This window comes from Natator depressus, chromosome 8, assembly GCF_965152275.1.
Source record: "Natator depressus isolate rNatDep1 chromosome 8, rNatDep2.hap1, whole genome shotgun sequence".
Taxonomy (NCBI): Eukaryota; Metazoa; Chordata; order Testudines; family Cheloniidae; genus Natator; species Natator depressus.
In genome coordinates, this window is record NC_134241.1 from 68,264,256 (window position 1) to 68,285,205 (window position 20,950).

Here is a 20,950-nt window from a genome sequence, read left to right on the forward strand (position 1 = left end):
GCCACATGCATTTATCTCAGGGCCACAATGAGACGTAGAGCATTAACTCTCTGCTGTCTGTGGGAGTTGCAGGTGCAGATCATTGGCATTATATGGCCCTAAAATAATTCCCTACCTATTTTAGGGGCTAAACACACAATCAGTCATTTTCCAGAGAGGATTAGTAAAAGTGGAATACTCGCTCACCATAGAAAATAGGAAGAGGATTAGTCCCTGTGGAGGTCTTTGCCACACCTGCCAACACTGTCTGTTCCCAAATAGCTAGAAAATACAAAATCATAAACTCTGTTTGGCAGGTACGTACAGCTGCAAGTACTCCACAGTGAATGACCATTTCAGAATACACTACATGCTAATTGCTGTGCTTATGGTGAGCTGGACAAAAGAGAAAGATGCACGGATACTCCATAGCAAGATGTTTTCTTCTTTTTTCCCCACTGTTCTATCTGCTCTCTTTATCTTCTATTTGGTGGTGTTCCTCCTCCCTCTTTCAGGCTGCTGCAAGGCATACTGAATGCTGATGAGAGAAAGCTCTTTGGAAACTCAGGCAGTCATTCCTCATTAGGTCATTTGCGTATTGGATGTCCAGGTCACATACTGAACCAGCCAGATATAGGCTACCCAGTTAGCTATGTTGCCAGAGTTGGTGCTATCTGCCTCTATCTGATAATAATTTCAGTCATGAGGCTGCTCACTTTAAATAAATGTGCTAATTAAGAAAAAAATATTGTTACTATGACAAAATATGTATACAAGTGCTTTATATTGCATGGCATTTCACAAAAAGAAACAGATAAAGGCACATTCATTAATGATCTTACAGTGCATAAGATAAATACAAGACAAAACCTCAGACACCCATTCAATAGAGGAAAAGGTAAAAGAATGATTCATGATCAAATGAAAGGAGGAGAGGGCTCAAGGAGATGGGTTTCAAAGGGGATTAAAATGAAGAAAAGTGTGCTTGGTAGGATAATGAGACTATTACATAAAGCAGCAGAATGAAAGAAGAGAAAGGAAGAGTGGAAAAGGTGAAGAAGGGAGAATTGGAGAAAGCACAGAGAACTGGAGGAGGAGAAGAGACCATTACAATCATCTAATCTGATCTACACAACTTTTAACTTTTATATTTTGCAAAAACCAAACCATACATAGGATCACATTAGTCACACCCATCTCATATTCTGTGCAGAAATAATGTTAGTATCATGGTAAATTGACTACACAAGAGTCAAGAAATTCAGAGCTTATGTTCTTACAGCAACTGTCCTTCTGCCCTGTTGTATCCTTCCATTACATATTCACACATGTGCAGTAGTATTATACTCTCTATAGCCCTGATTGAGCAATGTGTCCCCTTTCTACTCATATGCTTAAGTCCCAATTGATTTAGGTAGGATTTGACTTCATCAGGATTTAAATGTTTCCTTAACATTACACAAGAATTTGAGTGCTTTGCTGATTAGGGATGGATTTAGGCCCAATTCAGAAAAGCATTTAGGCATGTGCATATGTGTCCATCTATATAATATCAAGGCTGCAAAAGCAGATTCTTACTTCAACTCTAAATGGGCCATCTTGATTATCACTACAAAAGTTTTTTTCTCCTGCTGATAATAGCTCATCTTAATTAATTAGCCTCTCACAGTTTGTATGGCAACTTCCAACTTATCTCTCTGTATATATATATATCTTCTTACTATATGTTCCATTCTGTGCATCTGATGAAGTGGGCTGTAGCCCATGAAAGCTTATGCTCTAATAAATTTGTTAGTCTCTAAGGTGCCACAAGTACTCCTGTTCTTTTAACTCTCAGGCACTCATCTCTTGCTTGAGGCTATAGTGGAATAATCTCAGCTTCTTCCCCAGAAAAGTGAGAGGAGGAAACAAAGTCAATATCTTTAGGGCACCTACCCCTGCTTATGGGCAGAATCCATACACTGACATTCCTAACTGTTGTGAAATGAAAATCCAGTAAGATAGTAAAGAAAATGTGTGCAAAATAACTGTAAAAGATGACTGTGGGGTAGGCAGGGTAGAAGAGCTACCAGAATTCCATGAACAGGTTCGATAGATACAAGCACAGTGGCTGCCATCTGGTTTGTAAAAAAAAAAAAATCTGTTTTTTTTCCCCACAGTCTAGAATTGAGCAGACCTAAATGTGTTTAGATTATGATATCTGACAAGATCACAGACCATAGTGGTATGGCTGCAGGCTAGCGAATTTTTATTCTTATATTCACTGAAGCCTCAGGAATCAAAATAATAGCAATAGGAATCACATTTAGGTTGCCAGGTTAACCATGCAAAGAACCATCATTTATTCACCTGGCAGGATACACATGTGTATGTCCCTGTACAAATACTGTCTGAACAATCTTGCAAAATAAAATCTTCTTAAAGACAATATGTAAAAAGATTTGGAGCAGCCACTGCCATCAGTGGTAGCAGATGACAGAACAAGGAGTAATGGTCTCAAGTTGCAGTGGGGGAGGTTTAGGTTGGATATTAGGAAAAACTTTTTCACTCGGAGGGTGGTGAAGCACTGGAATGCATTACCTAGGGAGGTGGTGGAATCTCCTTCCTTTGAGGTTTTTAAGGTCAAGCTTGACAAAGCCCTGGCTGGGATGATTTAGTTGGGGATTGGTCCTGCTTTAAGCAGGGGGTTGGACTAGATGACCTCCTGAGGTGCTTGCCAACTTGGATATTCTATGATTCTATGATCACAGTACCCTGTTCTGCCACCCTTCTCCATATAGACCTTATTGTGAGAGTAATGCCAGAGAAATCAGTAGGTTTGCTCCTGGAGAGAATACTGTTCAGCATGGGTAAGAGTAACAGAATTGGGCCGACAGAGAAGAAAACAATGTGAAATCACAGGATACCAGTCCAAGAGCTAACAAGGCTCAATCGATCTCAATTATTAGAATATTGAAAAGATGAGGCATATCCAGAGTATCAAGGCATCCTCCTGGTACAGTTGCCATAACTTATTCATTATAGGATGTACCATGCCACTTCCAGTCTCATTAGACGAGGGATGGGAGAATAGCATTTGCTTTAAAGTGTTATAGACCACTGCACAAGTGCCAAGCTGAGAAGCTAAGGACAGATGCTGTTGTAGCAAAAAGATCTTCAGCAGTCCTCAACTGAAAGATCTAAATTATTTAAAAGATGCTGTATAAAGATGCTGTAGAAGTGTGTAGATATAGCAATTTAGAAGCAGAGGAAATCTCTATAACTTTTCAGTCTCCAGTAAGTCCACATTCCCACTCAATATTTTTTTCATTGACAAATTTCAGCAAGCAGCTTATTTATCTTCCCTGTATGAGTTTTAAGTGAGGCACAGGCTTCTCAATGCAGGGAGTTCTACAAGGACCTCAGTTTAATATTTAGAATGAAAAAAAAAACACAGAGAGAAAGAGAGCTCCCAGTCACAATAGTTAGCTTCTGTTATTCTATATCCTATTACTAGACACCACAAACCACAGAACATGAGTTCCATTCAATTGTATTTACAATGGCTAGACTTGAGGAGCGAAGCTAAGCTCCTATGCTGTTCATTGGCAGCTGTTAGTTGCTCACCATACCTTTTGAAGGTGTCGAAATAAGGATTTAAGAGTCTCACTTCAGACTCCTGTTTTTAAAAATCTTAGCCCCGGGTTCTGAAACCATTTTCTTCATTATGAGGTAGTCGCGGCAGATGAAATTAATTTCACCTACTCTGAGCCAAGCTCTGAGACTGTGGGTAGAGTGGTTGGAGAAGTGAAATTTACCACTCCCAACCGAGGCCAGAGTGCAGGGTTACTGTACATCTTCCTACATCTGCCATTCAAGTTTATCAGCTGGAATAGTACCCACAGCCCCTCTGCACAAGTTGTGTGGGTGTTAGGGCCAATTAATTCATATAAATATGGTTTTCCTCATTGTAGCTTCTCACTCTCCTTAGTCAGGGCTGGCATGTTAACTCTTACCAGGGCAAATAACATATGCACAGGCACATCTTTGAGCCACTTCTGTTGAGGTCCCTCAGTCCAACCCTACTTCAGGACTTAAGTAGAGTGGAGGACCTTGCACTGAATGAATTTCACCAACTTTGATGCTCAGCCTTTAGACCATTACCTAAATTACATCTGAAAACAGGGTGCCATCTAATGAGGTCTTCATGTGGTCTCAGAGGAGAGCGGTACCAAAAAGGGTTGGCAGCTGAGGATCATTGGGTTGGGTCTCTTGTCATTGGGTTTCAGCAATTAGCATGTTAGAACTGGCCACTTCTAATGCAGCCTATCAGGAGGGTTCTGCAGATGGAGGTGGGTCCTGGGATATTTGTCAAAGTTGGCAGTTAGAGAAAAGAAGTAGAATCAGGTGCTTGTCCAGCAGCAGCAATGAAAATGTTTCACAGGGCTCCAGAGTGGGGGAGAGAACAGCTCCTGACACTTGCTGATACTGGGTGAAAAGGGATCAGGATACCTCTGGGGGGAATGGGGTGCTTTTCGGGCAGGTTCAGGTGTTGAAAGAAGAGTTGAGGTACTTGGGGGTCTGGAGCAGCTGATACAGGGTAGGATCTGATCAGAGCTTGTGTGGGAGTCATTTTATAAATGCATATGCTTGAACTCAGTGTCCTAAGGACTATAATATATTTTTAAAGCTTGTTAGAGGCCACATAACTCTATTTAAAAACTTTATTTCTGCATATCATGATTATCTGTTTCTTATTTTTAAACCTTCCTCTTACATATTAAAATAATGACCTTATTTAATATAATTTAAAAATGGAAACAAGCTACAAGCAAGGTACAGAAATTAAGCAACATGATGGTGTTGCAGAATATTGTAGCTGTATTCTTGATATGATTTATTAGTGACATAAATAGCATGTGATGAATAGACATTTTGAAATTAAATTATTCGATTATTTTTCAGAGAATTATTTATGCTTCAAATTAAACCCATTAGATTTTTTTCCCTTCAGATTTCTTATAGTAGTATCAGAAAAGATGTATTGAGCAATTAACCCAGGCTGTGCTTTGTATTAATTATAGAAATTTTAAAAATGTTCTGAACCTTTTTATCTATTCTTTTAATGAAGGTATAAATAACATTTTAACTACCTACAGACTAACTTTTTAAAATGATCATTGAAAAAAATCATATCAAGATCTACACAAGATGAGTTAGTGTCCTTCAGTTTATAGAACACGTAGTTTTAAACATCCCATAATTTAGTTTGGAAGATTATTTACTTCTTACAAAATAGAACCTAACTTTAATAAGCAAAATAATTTTAATTTTTGCAGCTGATCAAATGTTCAGATGCTGTATTTGTTGTTAAAAAACTAAAGCTAATATAAATTCCACCGAAAAAGGTCCTTAACCAACACAATATAGTTACCATGGCTGTTAGTCCACAGAATCAGCTTGTTCCTGTGCTCCGCAGTTGTGGAACCTTATTGTGATTTTCTGGGAGAAATATTCCTTTTCCACTGGCCATCTACTCTATCTGCTATTCCAGAGAAGGGTTTATATTTTCCTTTGCTCCGTTCTCTTCGGTTAGATTCAGCCCTGTACACTGTTCACATTGAAAGGGGTACAGAGGAAAAGCGCAGCACCTGGAGCACCTAAGAGGAATACATGTTTGCAAAGCCAGAGTTCCTCCTTACTTCCAGAATTTCTCAGCCACACACTCTTGTACCAGCCTTGAAGAAGGTGCAGCATACGCCAGCCTCTCTGTCCAGCTCAGATGTCTGGGCATGGAGTGAGCATGGTGCCATGGCCAGATGCCTTGCAAGCTCTCAATACTATGGTGGCACAGGAGAAAGCAGGCCAGTCTCTGTGTGGAAGATACAAAGGGTGTGGCTGTTCCTTCCCAACTCTCCACAAACCTGTTGTGCAGAATCTGGCCCTATATTTTTAAAGTGCTATCAGGAACTCCAATGGGAGTGTCATAGATATTTTAGTGTTAAGGCAAGTTCTTTAGTTCACAGCCGGCCAAGCTAAAATTTTAGAGGAGTCACAGCTGAATTTTGCTGCTGTGTTTTTCAGGTTCATAACACCAGGAATTTGTAAATTGATGGTACAGCACAATTCATTGGTTTGGTAATGAGATATGGAGAATCTTGCAGTGGGTCATGATTTGAAACCAGCCCAGCTGGCGAAAAGGATTTACAATCATTACTGTTTGGGTTGAAACCATCAATTACTTTACATATCACCAGTTTCTGAACAGTTGTCTACCAACATCAATATATGAGCTATATAGGATTCCATTGATTTGGATGGGATTGTGCTGTTGGCGAATCCCTGTTATCCTGGTATTCTCTGAATGCTCCTCACCACTTTTGCTCCCTTTTTGGAACTGGCAGTTACACCCAGATCTCTCTGCTTCTTCTCCTCTCCCCTTCCATCCCTGGGCAAGACTAATTGACGTCTGTCCATTTAGAACGAGCATAAACATGACAGAAAAATCAGAATTGTCCCAATCAGTCCATCCGAGCAGGCTCTCTCTGTTTGTGAAGTACTGCAGGTTTTTATAACACATTTTGTCTTGTCAGCTCAATTCAGCAGAAAAGATCCAAGTCCTGCTCAGATTCTGAAAGGTCACGAATCTTGGCTCTGTGCCTGGCTGACATATTTAAAGGAAAGGTCAGCCTGTTGTTGAAAGTCTATAAGCACTGCACAACACCTGTGTTGCTGCGAAGTGCAGAGTCAGCCGGGACATTAAGAACATTATTTTAACTTACGGATGCTTCAGTAGCCTCAGAATGGTTAGACTTAAAAGATATTAGAGTATACACAGAAGATCCAGATGTTTTTAAACCCTTAGAAATGAGGTATTTCAGCATAGAGCAAAAACAACTCTGCTATCATTATTTTCTGTATAAAATTAATATATTTCTGACAAGCCTGCCTGGGCATTTTTTTTAACTTTTTTTTTGGCAATAGACTTTTATCCACTTTTGTGTTGATCTAAAATAGCAGCGTCCACTCCTGCATTGTGTAGTGCTTTGAAGTCAATAGGACTACATATAATACTTTGAAGTCAGTTGGGTTCCACGCAGGCAGACTGCTGTCCCACACAGAGCCCTTTGGCTTCAGTGCACAGCATAACGTATCATCAAATTAGTTCATAATGGTGAGCTAATTCCTGAAATATTTAGCCGTCATGGTTCTGTCCTATGTTACTATGCAGTGTGAATTCAGTTATCAGGGTAATAAGTTTCTTTATGTCAAAAACCAAGCAATTTCCTAAAAAAAATTACGAACCATATTACAGCCTCAGGGTCTGTTCCAAAATGCTACTAACTCAAGCAGAATGCAGTAAGGGCTACTTGTGAAAGGGACTTTTTACTAAACTGAGATTTGCCTGAGTAAGAACTGAGTATGGACTTTAGGATGAAACCTTTCAACACTTGTACACACTGAATCTCGTACTTGGGCTTTCGCTGAATGGCAATACACATCCTTTGTACTGGGCAAAAGTTTTTGAGATTTAAAAAATCCTAGAACAAATCCTTCATTTAGAGACAAGAGTTATACATTTTGGGGAGAAAAAATATGCAGTTTTTAACTGAGTCCGCAATTCCTGGCAATGACCATTTCAAATATGTTTGGGCATTTGCTTTTCAACTTTTTTGATTTTATTTGAATACAACTATAAAGCTAACTAGTAAGGCTAACCCACGTTTCACAGTTTGGATAACAGCGGTGACACAATGTTAATAAGTGCTGCTGCTCTACTTGTTGTTGTAAGAGGTTGTTTTTTTGTTTTGTTTTGTTTTTTTTTAAACAGTGTCATGGTGGAAGGGCTCAATGTCCATTCTGAACTTTTTGGCCATGAAAACAACCAGTAGTCAGAAATAGCAGTGGCTAATGTAATTCTAAGCAAAAGGACTGGGAAAATGCTGATGGGAAGTCCTACTGATGTCCACCCCCCCTATGCATATCTGATCAACAACTGAAGTCAAACTGTTTGAACCAGTATCCTCTATGAGGTCACATTTTGGGGTTGGGGTGGGGTAGGTGTGGGAAGTGGTCTTTATTCCCTACAGTTATAATTGCTGTTGCCATTAACAATGCAATGATTGCCACCTGCACTGTGGACACCATTTCTGCTTCCACCTCTGTCCCAGTTGCCACTAATCCTAGCCCTATTAGCATGACACATTCTGTCACCATATTCTTTTTTCCTAGAAAGCTAGCATGACATGAACCTATGCTACATTCTAATTATACCTTATTCCTGGAAATATTAATGCTAAGATATTTTCTGGTGGCATTTCTCCTTGGATCTTGAGGTTATTACAACAATTATTGCAAATCTAATATTAGACAAAATGAAAGCAAGTCCTCTCAAATCAATGGTAGGCCTCCTAAACTATATAACAAGTATCTCACAAAGGCATTTGTGTTGATGAAGTCAAAGTGACCATGACAAATGCCAGGCAATCTTCCACTATTTCTAACTCAGATGATGCTCTGTATACTTCAGAATGGTGGTTGCTATTTCTCATTGATTATAATCAAATGTTTGAGCCCAGATGGGTACCACTGGGCACTATTGCACACTCAGGTAGATGGCAAAAGCTTATCTAAATACTCTTTAGAATATAAATACCATGTATGATCCGAATCCATGAAATTCCATTAGTAGTGGGCAATTGGCTTTGAGAATACCCATCCGCATCAAGTCCGATTGAAGGATGGGGGGGGGTCTATGTTTCGAAGCTGAAGAACGGTGAGAAGCTTAAATGGACTACATTAGAATTCTCTGCATACTTAGCATTTTTTTTTCCTTCCAGGGTTCTCCAGGTGAACGTGGATCAGCAGGTACTGCTGGCCCCATTGGTCTACCAGGCCGTCCAGGTCCTCAAGGTCCTCCAGGCCCAGCGGGAGAGAAGGGTGCTCCTGTAAGTAATTCCAAGGAGATGGCACATAAGATTGTTACAGTACAGAAGTTATTAATTTTCATTCAAGAACTTTAGATGTTCACACTGCAGGACCTTCCTATTGCATATGTGACCAGCACACCTGCCCTACTTCCTTTATATTTATTGTATAGAAAATTGCAAATTAAATTAAACTGGATAACAACATTTATATTTTTGCACATTCTAATACCCAGGAGGACGAGTTGAACGAGGCTGAATCATTATTAGTACAAAGGTGGCAGAATCCATTAATAAAATATTTTGTCAAATTGTAGTTTTGATTCAATTTTTTTATCCTGCTTCTGCATATTGAAGTGCAAATTTATTTCTCACTTTGTTATCAAATTTCATTACCATTTACTCCTCTTTTCCGGTATGGTCTCTCTCAGCAATTGGTGCCTTTCTGGTACTTTTTTAGTCTTTGATGTGATCATCAACGAATGCCTGACTATTCATTTTTTCAGCCTCTCAGCCTGCTTTTATTTTAGGCACAGAAAGCACACTGATCACCAGAATTAGTATTATTGTTTGTTTGTTGTTGCTCTTTTGGTATCATTTCTATTATTATTTGCTGTCCCCTCCCTCTTTTTTTCACCTGAACATCTCAAGAGCCATTTTGAAAATGTGAAATAGCTGTTAACAGAGTTACTCACACAAACACATATTAACTGCCATGTGATATAAAGTTATGAGCTCTATAGTTTCACATATATGGGTCCCTATTACAGTTTGGCCAGCCTTATGGAGAAAAAAGTCTAGAGGACTGGAACATGGTGAGTTTGAATATCAAACTGAAACCAAAAAGGTCAGGATGAGTTTGGCAGCCATTTGGGTTGTACCATACATAGAACTCTGAGATTCAACTCTGGAGCCTGGAAAGGGACTTTCCTGTAAGTTATCCCAAAAGACCCAGGGTCTGGACTCTGTGCCCGAGAGTACAGGGTGAAGGAGAAAGCCAGCAACTGCTCAGAAGAGCCCATTTGCCAATAACTTGGTGTGAGAGTATAGACTCTTCTGAGTTTATGTTACAACAATGACGTCATGCTGAATTCAGGCTTCACAGAACTGTGTGTCTGTATCTTAATATTTAAACCTCAACATTGGTAGATTTGCCTAGTCCTAGTCCTGATTTAGCACAAAATACGTCCCATTTCAACTCAGAGCAGAATTTAGCCATTTAACATTACATGCATACACAGTCAGCCTTCATTGTCTTATTAAGGGCTTACATTATGAAGAAGCTGGTTGTGATTTCTGCTGATTTGTACTATTAATAATTTAGTTATTTACAAGTTCTGTTGGACAGTAGTGCACTGAGGAACTTAGGGACCAGATTCTCTGCTGCATTTAGATTCCACTTGGCACAGAGGTAGTCGGGTTGTCAGGAAGCCAGTTACGGCTCCCTGATTTTCTGCCAAGTCCCTGGTGCAGGTTAGAGCAGCTTGGGAACAGTTCTAAAGTGTCAGATAACAATGGTTGCCAAGGAAGCATTTGTCAGCCCTGGATAGCTACAGTTCATTATACACTCCATCCTTGCCTTCAGCTTATCCTTCCTTGCACCAAATATATTCCTTGTGCTGGAGATTGGGGGCAAAGTGGTGTGGAAGCTTTCTCTGCCAGCTACACACCAACTGGGAACTCCTCCATGCCAGGAAAATACCCAGAAGGGATATGCCCAGTCTGCTAAAGTAGTAGTACTGAGAATCTCCCTATATGTGAATAATTGTCTAAGGGCAGCATTTAAACATGATTAATTGTTCTAGCACAAAATGTAAAGACAATTAATTATCGTTCATTGAAATGAGTTGTGTGGAAAAGGAATGATTGGACACACATACTAAACTGACAGGTTTCAGAGTAACAGCCGTGTTAGTCTGCATCCACAAAAAGAAAAGGAGTACGGTAGCTCACGGAAGCTTATGCTCAAATAAATTTGTTAGTCTCTAAGGTGCCACAAGTACTCCTTTTCTTTTTACGTACTAAACTGACCTCCAGTGTTATTCTTTTATAATCACGGAAGGGATGGAGTTAGCACGTGGTATCAATAAATATGTCAGTGTTTGTGAGATGCAGTGTTGTAACCATTTTGGGCCCAGGATCTTAGAGACAAAGTGGGTGAGGTAACATATTTTATGGGGCCAACTTGAGAGAGAGAGAGAGAGACCTCTTCTTCAGTGACCTGAAGAGGAGCTCTGTGAAACCTTGTCTCTCTCACCAACAGAAGTTGGCCCAATAACAGATATTACCTCACCCACCTTGTCTTTCTAATGTTTGTGAGAGGCTTTCATTTAATCTTTTGAGTGTGATTGTGTGTATGTGATAAAGGCCACAATAGTACAAGAAAGGGATTTCAGTCAAACATCTTTGTATGTTGCTATATAACAATTTGCATATTGGTTGAAGAAGTATGAATTCATTGTACTAAATTCTTAATTATTCTCTTGTGATAAATACAGATGATTTTTCTTTCTTCAGGGTGAAAAAGGTCCTCAAGGTCCAGCTGGACGAGATGGAGTACAGGGTCCTGTAGGTCTTCCAGGTCCTGCTGGTCCTGGTGGCTCTCCCGGAGAAGATGGTGACAAGGTCAGTCCTTATTGTTTGCATTTGTCTTCCTGTGTGATGATTTATACACTAAATGGACTTGCTGTAGCTGTCATCACATTAGACACTGTGGCTAAACAACTCTTTTTTTAAAAAAAAGTCAGACATCTAAGAGACAGGAGTCATAGGGGATCAGGATCTGTGTCCAAGCAACTGTAGACAATTTAAGATTCCTACCACTGAAGAAGTGAGGTTGAAACTGCAGCAAAACAAATCAGGGTGTATGATGTTAACATATATTTTTACCTATTTAAAAAACTTGCCTCAGTGAATGAGAAAGATAAAACATTTCCAATAATGCATAGTCATTTAATCTTACTGATGGTAGAATAGAGCCTCAGCATTAAGTGTTCAGAGCATAAAAACAAAGAGACTAATTCTTCCTGGTCCCACTGACTCCAAGAAGAGTTGAGGGCGCTCAGCACCTCTCAGGAATCAGCTTAGATTTGGTCTAGTATTATTCTTTGAAGCCCGTCACAGTTTTAACTAACTTCAGTAACACAAATAGAAGTACTTTGAGGTTTACGTTTATAGTACGTGGCTGTGTTATTTGTGTTATTATGTAACTAGGCATTTTTATGCTCTAGGAATTATTTGGGGGAAGTTCTATGGCCTGTGTTATACAGAGGATCACAATGGTCCCTGCTGGCCTTGGAATCTATGAACCCACAGAGAGTCCTTATGTTAAATCACACAAACTGTCTTTTATTATTGTGCTAAACCAAATAAAACTTTCTTAGATGGTTACTGGGTAATTTGAGTCATGTTGAGGTTTTGAAATACCATGCACAACAATGAGAAGCAGTTGTTCAGTCATGTGTAATTAGATTAGTTTATAAATCAAGGTACTTTCATTATCAGTTCATATTGAAACTGATGTGAGAAAAAACAGTTTCCTTTATTTATAACTTAGTTGTAGTATACTTCAAAGCGAGGTCATGTTGCATTTTGCAGCATACCAATCAATACCTGGATTAATCTGTCATACTAATGTGATTGATCCATGCAAAATTGTTCCCCTTAGGCCTTCACACTTGAAACTGCAGCATAAAACAGGCAGCATAATCATGTTAAAGGTGACATTTAAAGATACAGTGGTATTGACTGCAGTTAGGAGGTAGGCCATTCTAAAGAAGAAACGTAACTTCTGGCTTTCAATTACAGGGTGAAATTGGTGAACCAGGTCAGAAAGGCAGTAAAGGTGACAAGGGAGAAAATGTGAGTATCTAACTACTTCATCCAGTGTATTGGCTTCACTTTTTTATTGCCTTTGAATTAATTACTGTACTCCTGTATCTAATGAACCATTTGCTGAGCTGGCAGGACCCAGCTGTATGTCTCACATAGACTCACACACTTCAACCAATAGAAACACAGAAAACTGTCAATCACATTATGAGACTTAATTACACCTTTAAAATATTTTACATAGATTTTTAACATAATGTTAACAATACTCTACATAAATAGTGAGTATTCTCTTACATCCAGTTATCTTAGGGCATAATTAGGAGATAGATGCGTGTATCAGAGGGTAGAAAGAATCAAAGAGCATATACGCAATTATGCATTACTGCGCTAGCATCCAATACATATTGACTGTGAACATGAAATGGCAGTGTGGAAATATGTCCAGTATTTTATTCTAAAGACATATCCTTTATGAAGCTTTTGAAATGTATTTTACTACTGATGAGCTAACTTCATGGATCTCTGAGGTTCAATTCAGACAGGTACTCAGAAGTCGAGATATTTTATGCAAACTTTCAAATGTTTCAAGTCACTAAGGGCATGGGAGTGAGCCTCCCAGCCTGGTTGAACAGACTTACACGAGCAAAGCTTAAGCAAGCACATTAAAAAGAGCAGAATTGATACTGCAGCTCAGCCTCTCAGGACCTCACAGCCACTTGGTTCAGAGCTCAGGAGACTAGCCTGAGTCTCCACCAGAGCTATATTTAGATTGCTAGCTTGAGCTCCGCTAGTGTGAGCCTGTCTACCTGGGCTGGGAGGCTTGCTCGCAGCTGCAGTGTAAACATACCCTAAGGGCCCACTGAATTCAATCTTAAGAATCCCATAAATTTCCGTAGACCTGGATCAGGGTCTAAAAACACATGAATATTCTCACAGGAGTTCAAGTACTTCCTTTTTCCAGTCAGGCCAGAAATATCTGACGATCAACCTTCCCCACAGTATTTCAGTACTTCCCATCCCTCTGATTGCTTTACAGTCACTGTTTCAAATCCCAAACAAGTCTCAAGTCATTTTCAAGTCTCTCTTCAGTGTTTGGGTTTGCTCTTATATTATTTTTTTCTGAACAAGTTCAGACAAAATGGGGGAGAAGTCACTGAAGAGAGATTCTTGATTACATTCCAGTTCAAAATGTGAGAGTAAGTAGAACTCAGGGCAAGAGTAGAATATTCAGTCACTTTTCCCGATCATGAAAAAGATGTTTTATTATTAATTATGCATCTAGCACTATAAATGTAGAGTGTTCTAAGCAACTGTCAAATGTATGATTATATATCTTCACATCAAATGGCATCTTGTTCAATACAAGGCATATGCTAATTAATACTTTTAATAATATTTTCATATTTAATAATATTCATAGGAGAATATAGAGAGCAAACTTGTGTTGGAAATGGCATTTTTTTAAAAAGATAAGAGCATCCTCCTGCAGTTATTCATGCGAAGGCTTAGTTCTGCATTTCCACATGCAGCAAATGCATACTTGTCACAATTCTGTTTTGTCAGATCAAATAATAAATTTTGTAGTAAAATATTTGCAATGGCCTGTTAACACAGGGAACATATCATAGATATGGTTGAGAAAGCACCTCTATTATCAGTCCATGTTTTCCAGGGAATATACCTAGAAAAGTTACTGAACAAATTCCTCTTTTTAGCGCTTATTCTCAACCTAGAGATGAACTTTTGGGTGAGTCTGATATAAAAAATGGCCAGATGGAATTTTATCTCAAATGAGAACTTTTTAAAATGGGTTAAATTATCCAGGCATGTACTTTGTGCCCAGATAACTGTAAATCAGCTTTATTATTAATTATTATTGTTGTAAACTTGCCCTCGATGTAGGGACAAATCCAGCTACTATTTATGTAGCTGGAGAGAGCCATTGTGGTACACAAGCATAGTGCTTCTCCATGCATGGAAAAGGGTGGGGTTTGAGGCGTTCACATCTTTGTGCAGCCCAGAATCCAGTTCTGTTCAGGCTCTGTATGTGGCAGCATACAAATGTTCCTGTTCTCCCCCTTAAAGGTACACATGGCTTCTTCAGTGTGTCTGTGAAAACTTTTGCCCTTCCTGCTTTGCCCCATCTCAGCACAGCTACTCAAGCTGGGCAAAGGGCTGATCATTCAGTCCATAACCCTTAATAGGTACGAGAGCTTTTGATATGTTTCAGGAGCCTTCCTTTACAAATAAAGTAATTGCAAAATAAGTGTTTGAAAATTGTATCCTGCACATGCTTAATACTCAAGTGTGAGGCTTGCATGAATATGCACATATCTGGAGTATTTCACACTGAAATCCTGGATTGTTTCAGTGTTCATCTGCTGTAGTGTTTTTATTTAAAGGTGTGATACAACTTTCATGTTGGAGCACACAAATGAACTCAGGCACACTGAGTCAGATTCTACCCTCCGCTATACCTATTCAGCCCACTAACTTCAGAATGTGCGTTTCTGTGAAACTTGCTTTCCCTCCCATAAGACAGAAGGAGTGTGCAGGGGAGGGACAGAATATGCCATCTGGCCTCCCCTCAAAGATCTTGCAGGGGAGGAGACAAGCACTTGAACTCTCATCTCAGATGACTTCCGGTTCAAGTGTTTGTCTCCTGATAAAAGGTAAGGTGGGGAAACTTGGGTCGATTAAGATCAGGGGGTCCTAAGTGAAAATGTTTAAGGCTTATTTTTTTTCCTTTGGCCTCTTCAGAGGAATCTAGACATCTAGGGGCGTTGACTAGTTGATATTTAACAAGAAACCTATAGTGATAATGGTTGCCAAAGGACTATCTGCCAGCTGGGGATAGCTATAGTGCATTGCTCAGCTCTCCAGTATATCCCTCCCTGCCCCGGACACACCCCTGACACTGGAGATTGCAGGCAATGTACAGGAGCTGACTCTGCTAGCTACACCCCCACTGGAGATTTCTCCATGCCAGGAGAACACCCAGCTAGGGTTTACAATCAGCCTTTTGTGCCACTTGAGTAATGGAACAGAGAATCTGCCCTTGTGTGAACAATTGTTTGAGGGCAGCTTTTAAAGGTGATTAATAGGTGAAACTAAACATGAACTCTATATGGAGGGCAAAGTGAGATTTAAGAGCTCCATTGGCCTTGTGTTGATTGTCTGCAGAGAGGTGAATTCATCCTGAGAGCACAGAAGCAGTGGCTGACATTTTCAATGTAGTCTAGTAAATTTAGATACATTTTCTATTTGTATGTATGTAAATTCCTTCCATTAGCTGCATCCCAGTCAGTCTTTTGGAATACGTGCAGGAATATCACGTTAAGATACGTCACGAAAGAGACTGAAAACGTTTGCCAGTGCCACTGCCATCATGGTATTTGTACAGTGGGTCAGAAACTCATCAGTACTATGAAGGAAAAAAAGAGCACAAGAGGAAAGTCAGGAGTGCGGTGGAAATGGAGGAAAAAATGCAATTTAAGGAAGTAAAATGTTTTAAATTATCAACAGCCCTCCCCCAAACAAACAGCTAAGAAATACCCCTTTACAAGTTCTCCTGTGAAGGGTAGAAAACCTAACTGCAGTCTTTTCTAAAATTTCTAGACTAGAATAAGCTCTTTAAACTCAGGCAAGGCCCTAAACTACATTAGAACTCCCAGCCAAAGGAAGGACTGGAGCAGATTTCTGCCTAGACTAAAATCCCAGCTTAAAGTGCACACCTTGTTCATCGGGCAGGCTTTATACTGCCTTAGCCCCACTCCTGACAGGTTCTGCCAATCCACTCCCTCCACCTGATTAACAACAGAGTTTGAATACATATCACCAACTTAACCCTATCACAAACCCAGCCTCCTGGGCTTCCACATTTTCTGTGATGGTTCTCTCCATCACACCAGCCCTCTGCTAGAATGCCCACTGCAGCACTCAAATGTTAACTATAATGCAAGTATTTTGTAAGAGGGGGATGGAAAAATTCCAGCAATGTACCTCTCAGATATATGTCTCCCTTCACAATCCAATAGTATTGCAATTGTTTTTTCTTTTGCATGATGGGCCCATCTGATGTTGTTACCCGGGGTTCTTTCAACCCAAAGCTCTTGGTAACTTTTACTCTGTGCGAGGTGGTGTCAGGAAATAAATCAGGGGGTCCGACCGATAGCTGGCTGGCACAAACAGGACAACACAAGAGTGCTTTCACTTAAAGCTAAACTTTACTTAGTCTCAAGCACTTATACACACGTCCACAAGAGGTTAGTAAAACACCCCCCACCCTTGATAATGACCAAAGCTGAGCGTGGCTCTTGAGTGGCACAGCAGCAGCCCGTCTGCCGCTGGGAAACACAAGATGCATCCAGAGAGAGAGAGAGAGAGTCCAGTCCTGAAGAGTCCCCCTACCTCAAACTTTCCCCCCTTACTTATACATTAGTAACAGAATGACATGTCCCTTAAAGAAAACTTGTTAAGCAAGCAGTTCCAATGGGCAAGCAAGAGGCTCCTTCTGATTATCAATTAACCAGATGGGGGTTTTTCCAGAGTTTGCGGCCTTGAGGCCCCAATAGACCTTCCTGGGGCACATCCTGCTCTTCTAAGATGCATGTATCAGCAACTTCAACACAATCCTTATCAGGAAGGATGCAGGGTCAAGTTGCCCTTTCTGTGGCACCCCTCCTGCCTTGGTTAAGCTAAGCCTGCTGACTTGGCTAATTTACAGCCTGCTGACTTGGCTGCTTGGAGCAATAAGCCATAGTGGTTCAGGCACTTTACTGGTTTGCCAAAGTCTCCCCGTACAATGTGCTCTCACTTTCACAAAGAAAATATTGTGCAGCTTTTGTTGTTAAAACAGCATGTAGAGTCAGATCCTTCAATCCATTGACAAACTGAGTTCAGTGGGAGTTCCATGCACAGAGAGCTTGCAGGATCAAATCCTCTCTAGACTGTGCTATTGTGAGGGCGAGAGAGGGAAGTGAGGAGCCTCCCTGCTAGAGCCAGGTAAATAATTGATTTTTCAGTTCTAGCAGCAAACTGAAAAATCAGAACAAATATTTGGTTCAGGAAATACTCAGAATTTCTTAGCAAATTCGAAAAGTCTGGTCAGCTTCAGTGAAATGAAGGAGTGTATGTTCTTCTTTAAAATCTTTTGCTGTGGTCGGGCACTTGCCAGGGTGTGGTAGACCCAGGTTTGAGTCCCCACTCTGAGGCAGGGAATTGAACTCAGATTTCTCCCATTGCAGGTGATTATCCTCACCACCAGCCCATAGGCTAGTCTGTGTGCAAGTGCTCTGATTGAAGCTTTTCCACTTTGTATAAATATATAAACATTCATTAGGCCAAAGAGCGAGAGCAAGCAAATGACTCTTTAGCCTGGTGATTAGGGCACAAATCTGGGAGTTAGGAGATATGGATTCTGATCTTCTCTCTGACAGATTCAGAGGAAGGATTTGAATCCACATTTTCCTATCCCTACATCTGCATCCTGATGAGTGTCTTAATTACAAGGCTAAAGAGTCATTCTCATTCTTTCTTCAGCTTCATGAATATTTATACAAAGTGGAAGGGCTTCAATAGGAAAACTTGAAAGCAAACCATCTTACAGCTTGCAGGTTAGGGCATTCATGTGACAAGGGGAGGTATGAGTTCAAGTCCCTGCTCCAGCTTCAGACCTAGGTGTCCCACCTCCCATACAACTTACCTAACCACTAGGCTAAAGGTTATAAGGGGGATACATATACACACACTCATTTTTCTGAAGCTGGCCCTGAAAAACTTTTTCCCAGCCAAAACTAATACAGTGCAAATTCACAAATAGTTTCAGTTCAACCTAACTGCATTGCTCAGCAAATAAACTATTCAACCCCCCAAAATTCACCCCACTCTCCTCCCAACCTCTTCCTGTTGCCTGCTAAGGGTTCAGAATTGCTGCTCTCGACTGGCTAAGCCATCCACTCACTGCCCAGTGGAGCTGTGTTGTACCACTTCAAGGGATGCTGCTGACTGAGCTCTTCTTAGTACAACCAGGAAGCGCTAAGAGGCCATTACTATAAATTCTTAGACAATCCAGGTCTTCTTGGTTTCATGCAATTAAATCTAGCAGACAATACTAAAGTGACCAGACATCACAATATCAGCAGAGCTCTTTGTAAGCTTGAAAGCTTCTCTCTCTCTCACCAACAGAAGTTAGTCCTATAAAAGATATGACCTCCCTCACCTTTTCTCTTTAATATCCTTGGACTGACACAGCAACAACACTGCATAATATCAGCAGTAGTAAGCCTGGTGAATGTGTAGTAAGATTTGAACTAGCCTTTCACACTTCCCCCACTCAATAAACTACCCTGCAATATAGCTTGGCATGCATCGAGCAATGCCTCTTCTTCTTGCAACACAAATTGGAGCTCCTATTGCCTTCCCATTGGCCATATCTTCACCTTTGGGACTTTCCAGAAAATCAATCATCTCAATCAGTAAACGCATCTTGCATGCAAGGTAAAGATTACACACATGAGGCCCGCAGTAACACAGTTTACTCATGTGAGTAGTCCTATTGACTTCAGTGGGAATACTCATAAGAGTAAGGTTTCACCAGTGTGAGTAAGAGATGCACAATCAGGCCCATAACATATATGTAGATGGATATGATATGTACATATGACATGTAATGTCTTATGACGTGTCAAGATTCCCATTTACATTAAGACTCCTTTGAATTGTTCTAGCAATACAGAATGTAATTTATATCCACTTTAAGGCAGTGTAAAAGGGTGTTTCTGTAAATAAGAATGTGACCCATAGTGCTCAGACAAGCTCAGTTCTCAGTCAGGAAGGACAGGACAGCAAGTGTTGTGCAATCACAAAAACATATATAGCTTTACGGAAAATGTGATTCAAATAATAAGCATTCAGTTTGAAGACAGAGCGTGAGAACACACTTTAAGGGCTGACTTTCCTCTGTACAAATCTCATTAAAAGGTCTGATATTTTTAGTTTTGGAAAAGCCAGTATTCATTTAGAGTCATGTTTGAATGGAAATCCATTTTTAAATATCCTGAAACATTATGAATGTAAGTGCTTTCAGTAAATGTCAGTTTAAAATTTATTGTAGCCAGGCAAGTCTGAGTCTTTGAGATCTAAACAAATAATGCCTGACTGCACTGAATGTAAAAGACTTTTGAGTAATATTACATTCTCTCTGGAGGAATATAGAAATGCTTAATAGATCTTGATCATGCAAATACTCTTCTCTCTCTATCTACTGTTCATCTTATTCCAGATGCCAAAACTGCTGTCTTTTTCTTTTTATGCAGGGTCCTCCGGGTCCACCAGGTCTTCAAGGTCCTGTTGGTGCCCCTGGTATAGCTGTAAGTAATGCAGCTTTTATGCATAGCAAACCCAGGCCTTTTCAGATTCTCATTAGGTCTACAAAACTCGATAATGTGCTAATTTGTGCTGCTTGACATAGAAAAGATTTGACATCACAACATATATGTAACAATGTGTCCCCACACTCACAATCCAAAGGATTTACACCTTACTCTTTAACACTGGAATAATGCACATGGTGAATTGGACCAATCATTTGGACCATTTTTTTTTTTTACTATGTATATAACAAACAATAGCAAAATCAACTCGATACCACATATATTTAGAAACAACTCCACTGATTTTAGCGGAACTTCTTAATCAAGCTTGGCATCTTTATGCTTTTTGCTCGTGTCCTCTCTTCCTGTCTGTCAGGGAGGTGATGGAGAGCCAGGCCCAAGAGGTCAGCAAGGAATGTTTGGGCAGAAAGGTGATGAAGGTCCACGAGGATTCCCTGGTCCTCCAGGCCCCATTGGTCTTCAGGTAAGATAATGTATTATTTTTCCCCTTCAGCAATAGGGACCATTATCTCCACATTGTCACTTGTGTGAACAAGAAAGAATTGCCTTTCATTAAATACATCACACCGACAATTAATAATACATGATAAGGAGACTCCATGTTCATAGATTTTATAGATGGATACACTGATCTTAAGGCCTGAAGGGACCATTATGATCATCTACGTCCGAACTCCTGCATAACACAGGCTATAGAATTTCACCCAATAATTCATGCATCTAGCCAAATAATTTGTGCATGAACAAAAGCATATCTTTTAAAAAGACATCCACTTTTGATATAGAGACTCAAATTGATGGAGAATTTACCAGATCCTATGGTAATTTGTTCAGTGT

General features: G+C 40.0%; 1 protein-coding gene across 2 annotated transcripts in view; it reads left to right on the forward strand.

Annotated features, from left to right (window-relative positions):
• COL11A1 (collagen type XI alpha 1 chain) overlaps nucleotides 1-20,950 on the forward strand; it is a 234,582-nt gene that overhangs the window by 152,877 nt on the left and 60,755 nt on the right. For both annotated transcript variants that reach the window (XM_074961235.1, XM_074961234.1), the window contains 5 exons: nucleotides 8,799-8,906; nucleotides 11,403-11,510; nucleotides 12,693-12,746; nucleotides 20,036-20,089; nucleotides 20,469-20,576. In XM_074961235.1, coding sequence (XP_074817336.1) covers nucleotides 8,799-8,906; nucleotides 11,403-11,510; nucleotides 12,693-12,746; nucleotides 20,036-20,089; nucleotides 20,469-20,576 — 432 coding nt within the window. The remainder of the gene's footprint in view (nucleotides 1-8,798; nucleotides 8,907-11,402; nucleotides 11,511-12,692; nucleotides 12,747-20,035; nucleotides 20,090-20,468; nucleotides 20,577-20,950) is intronic.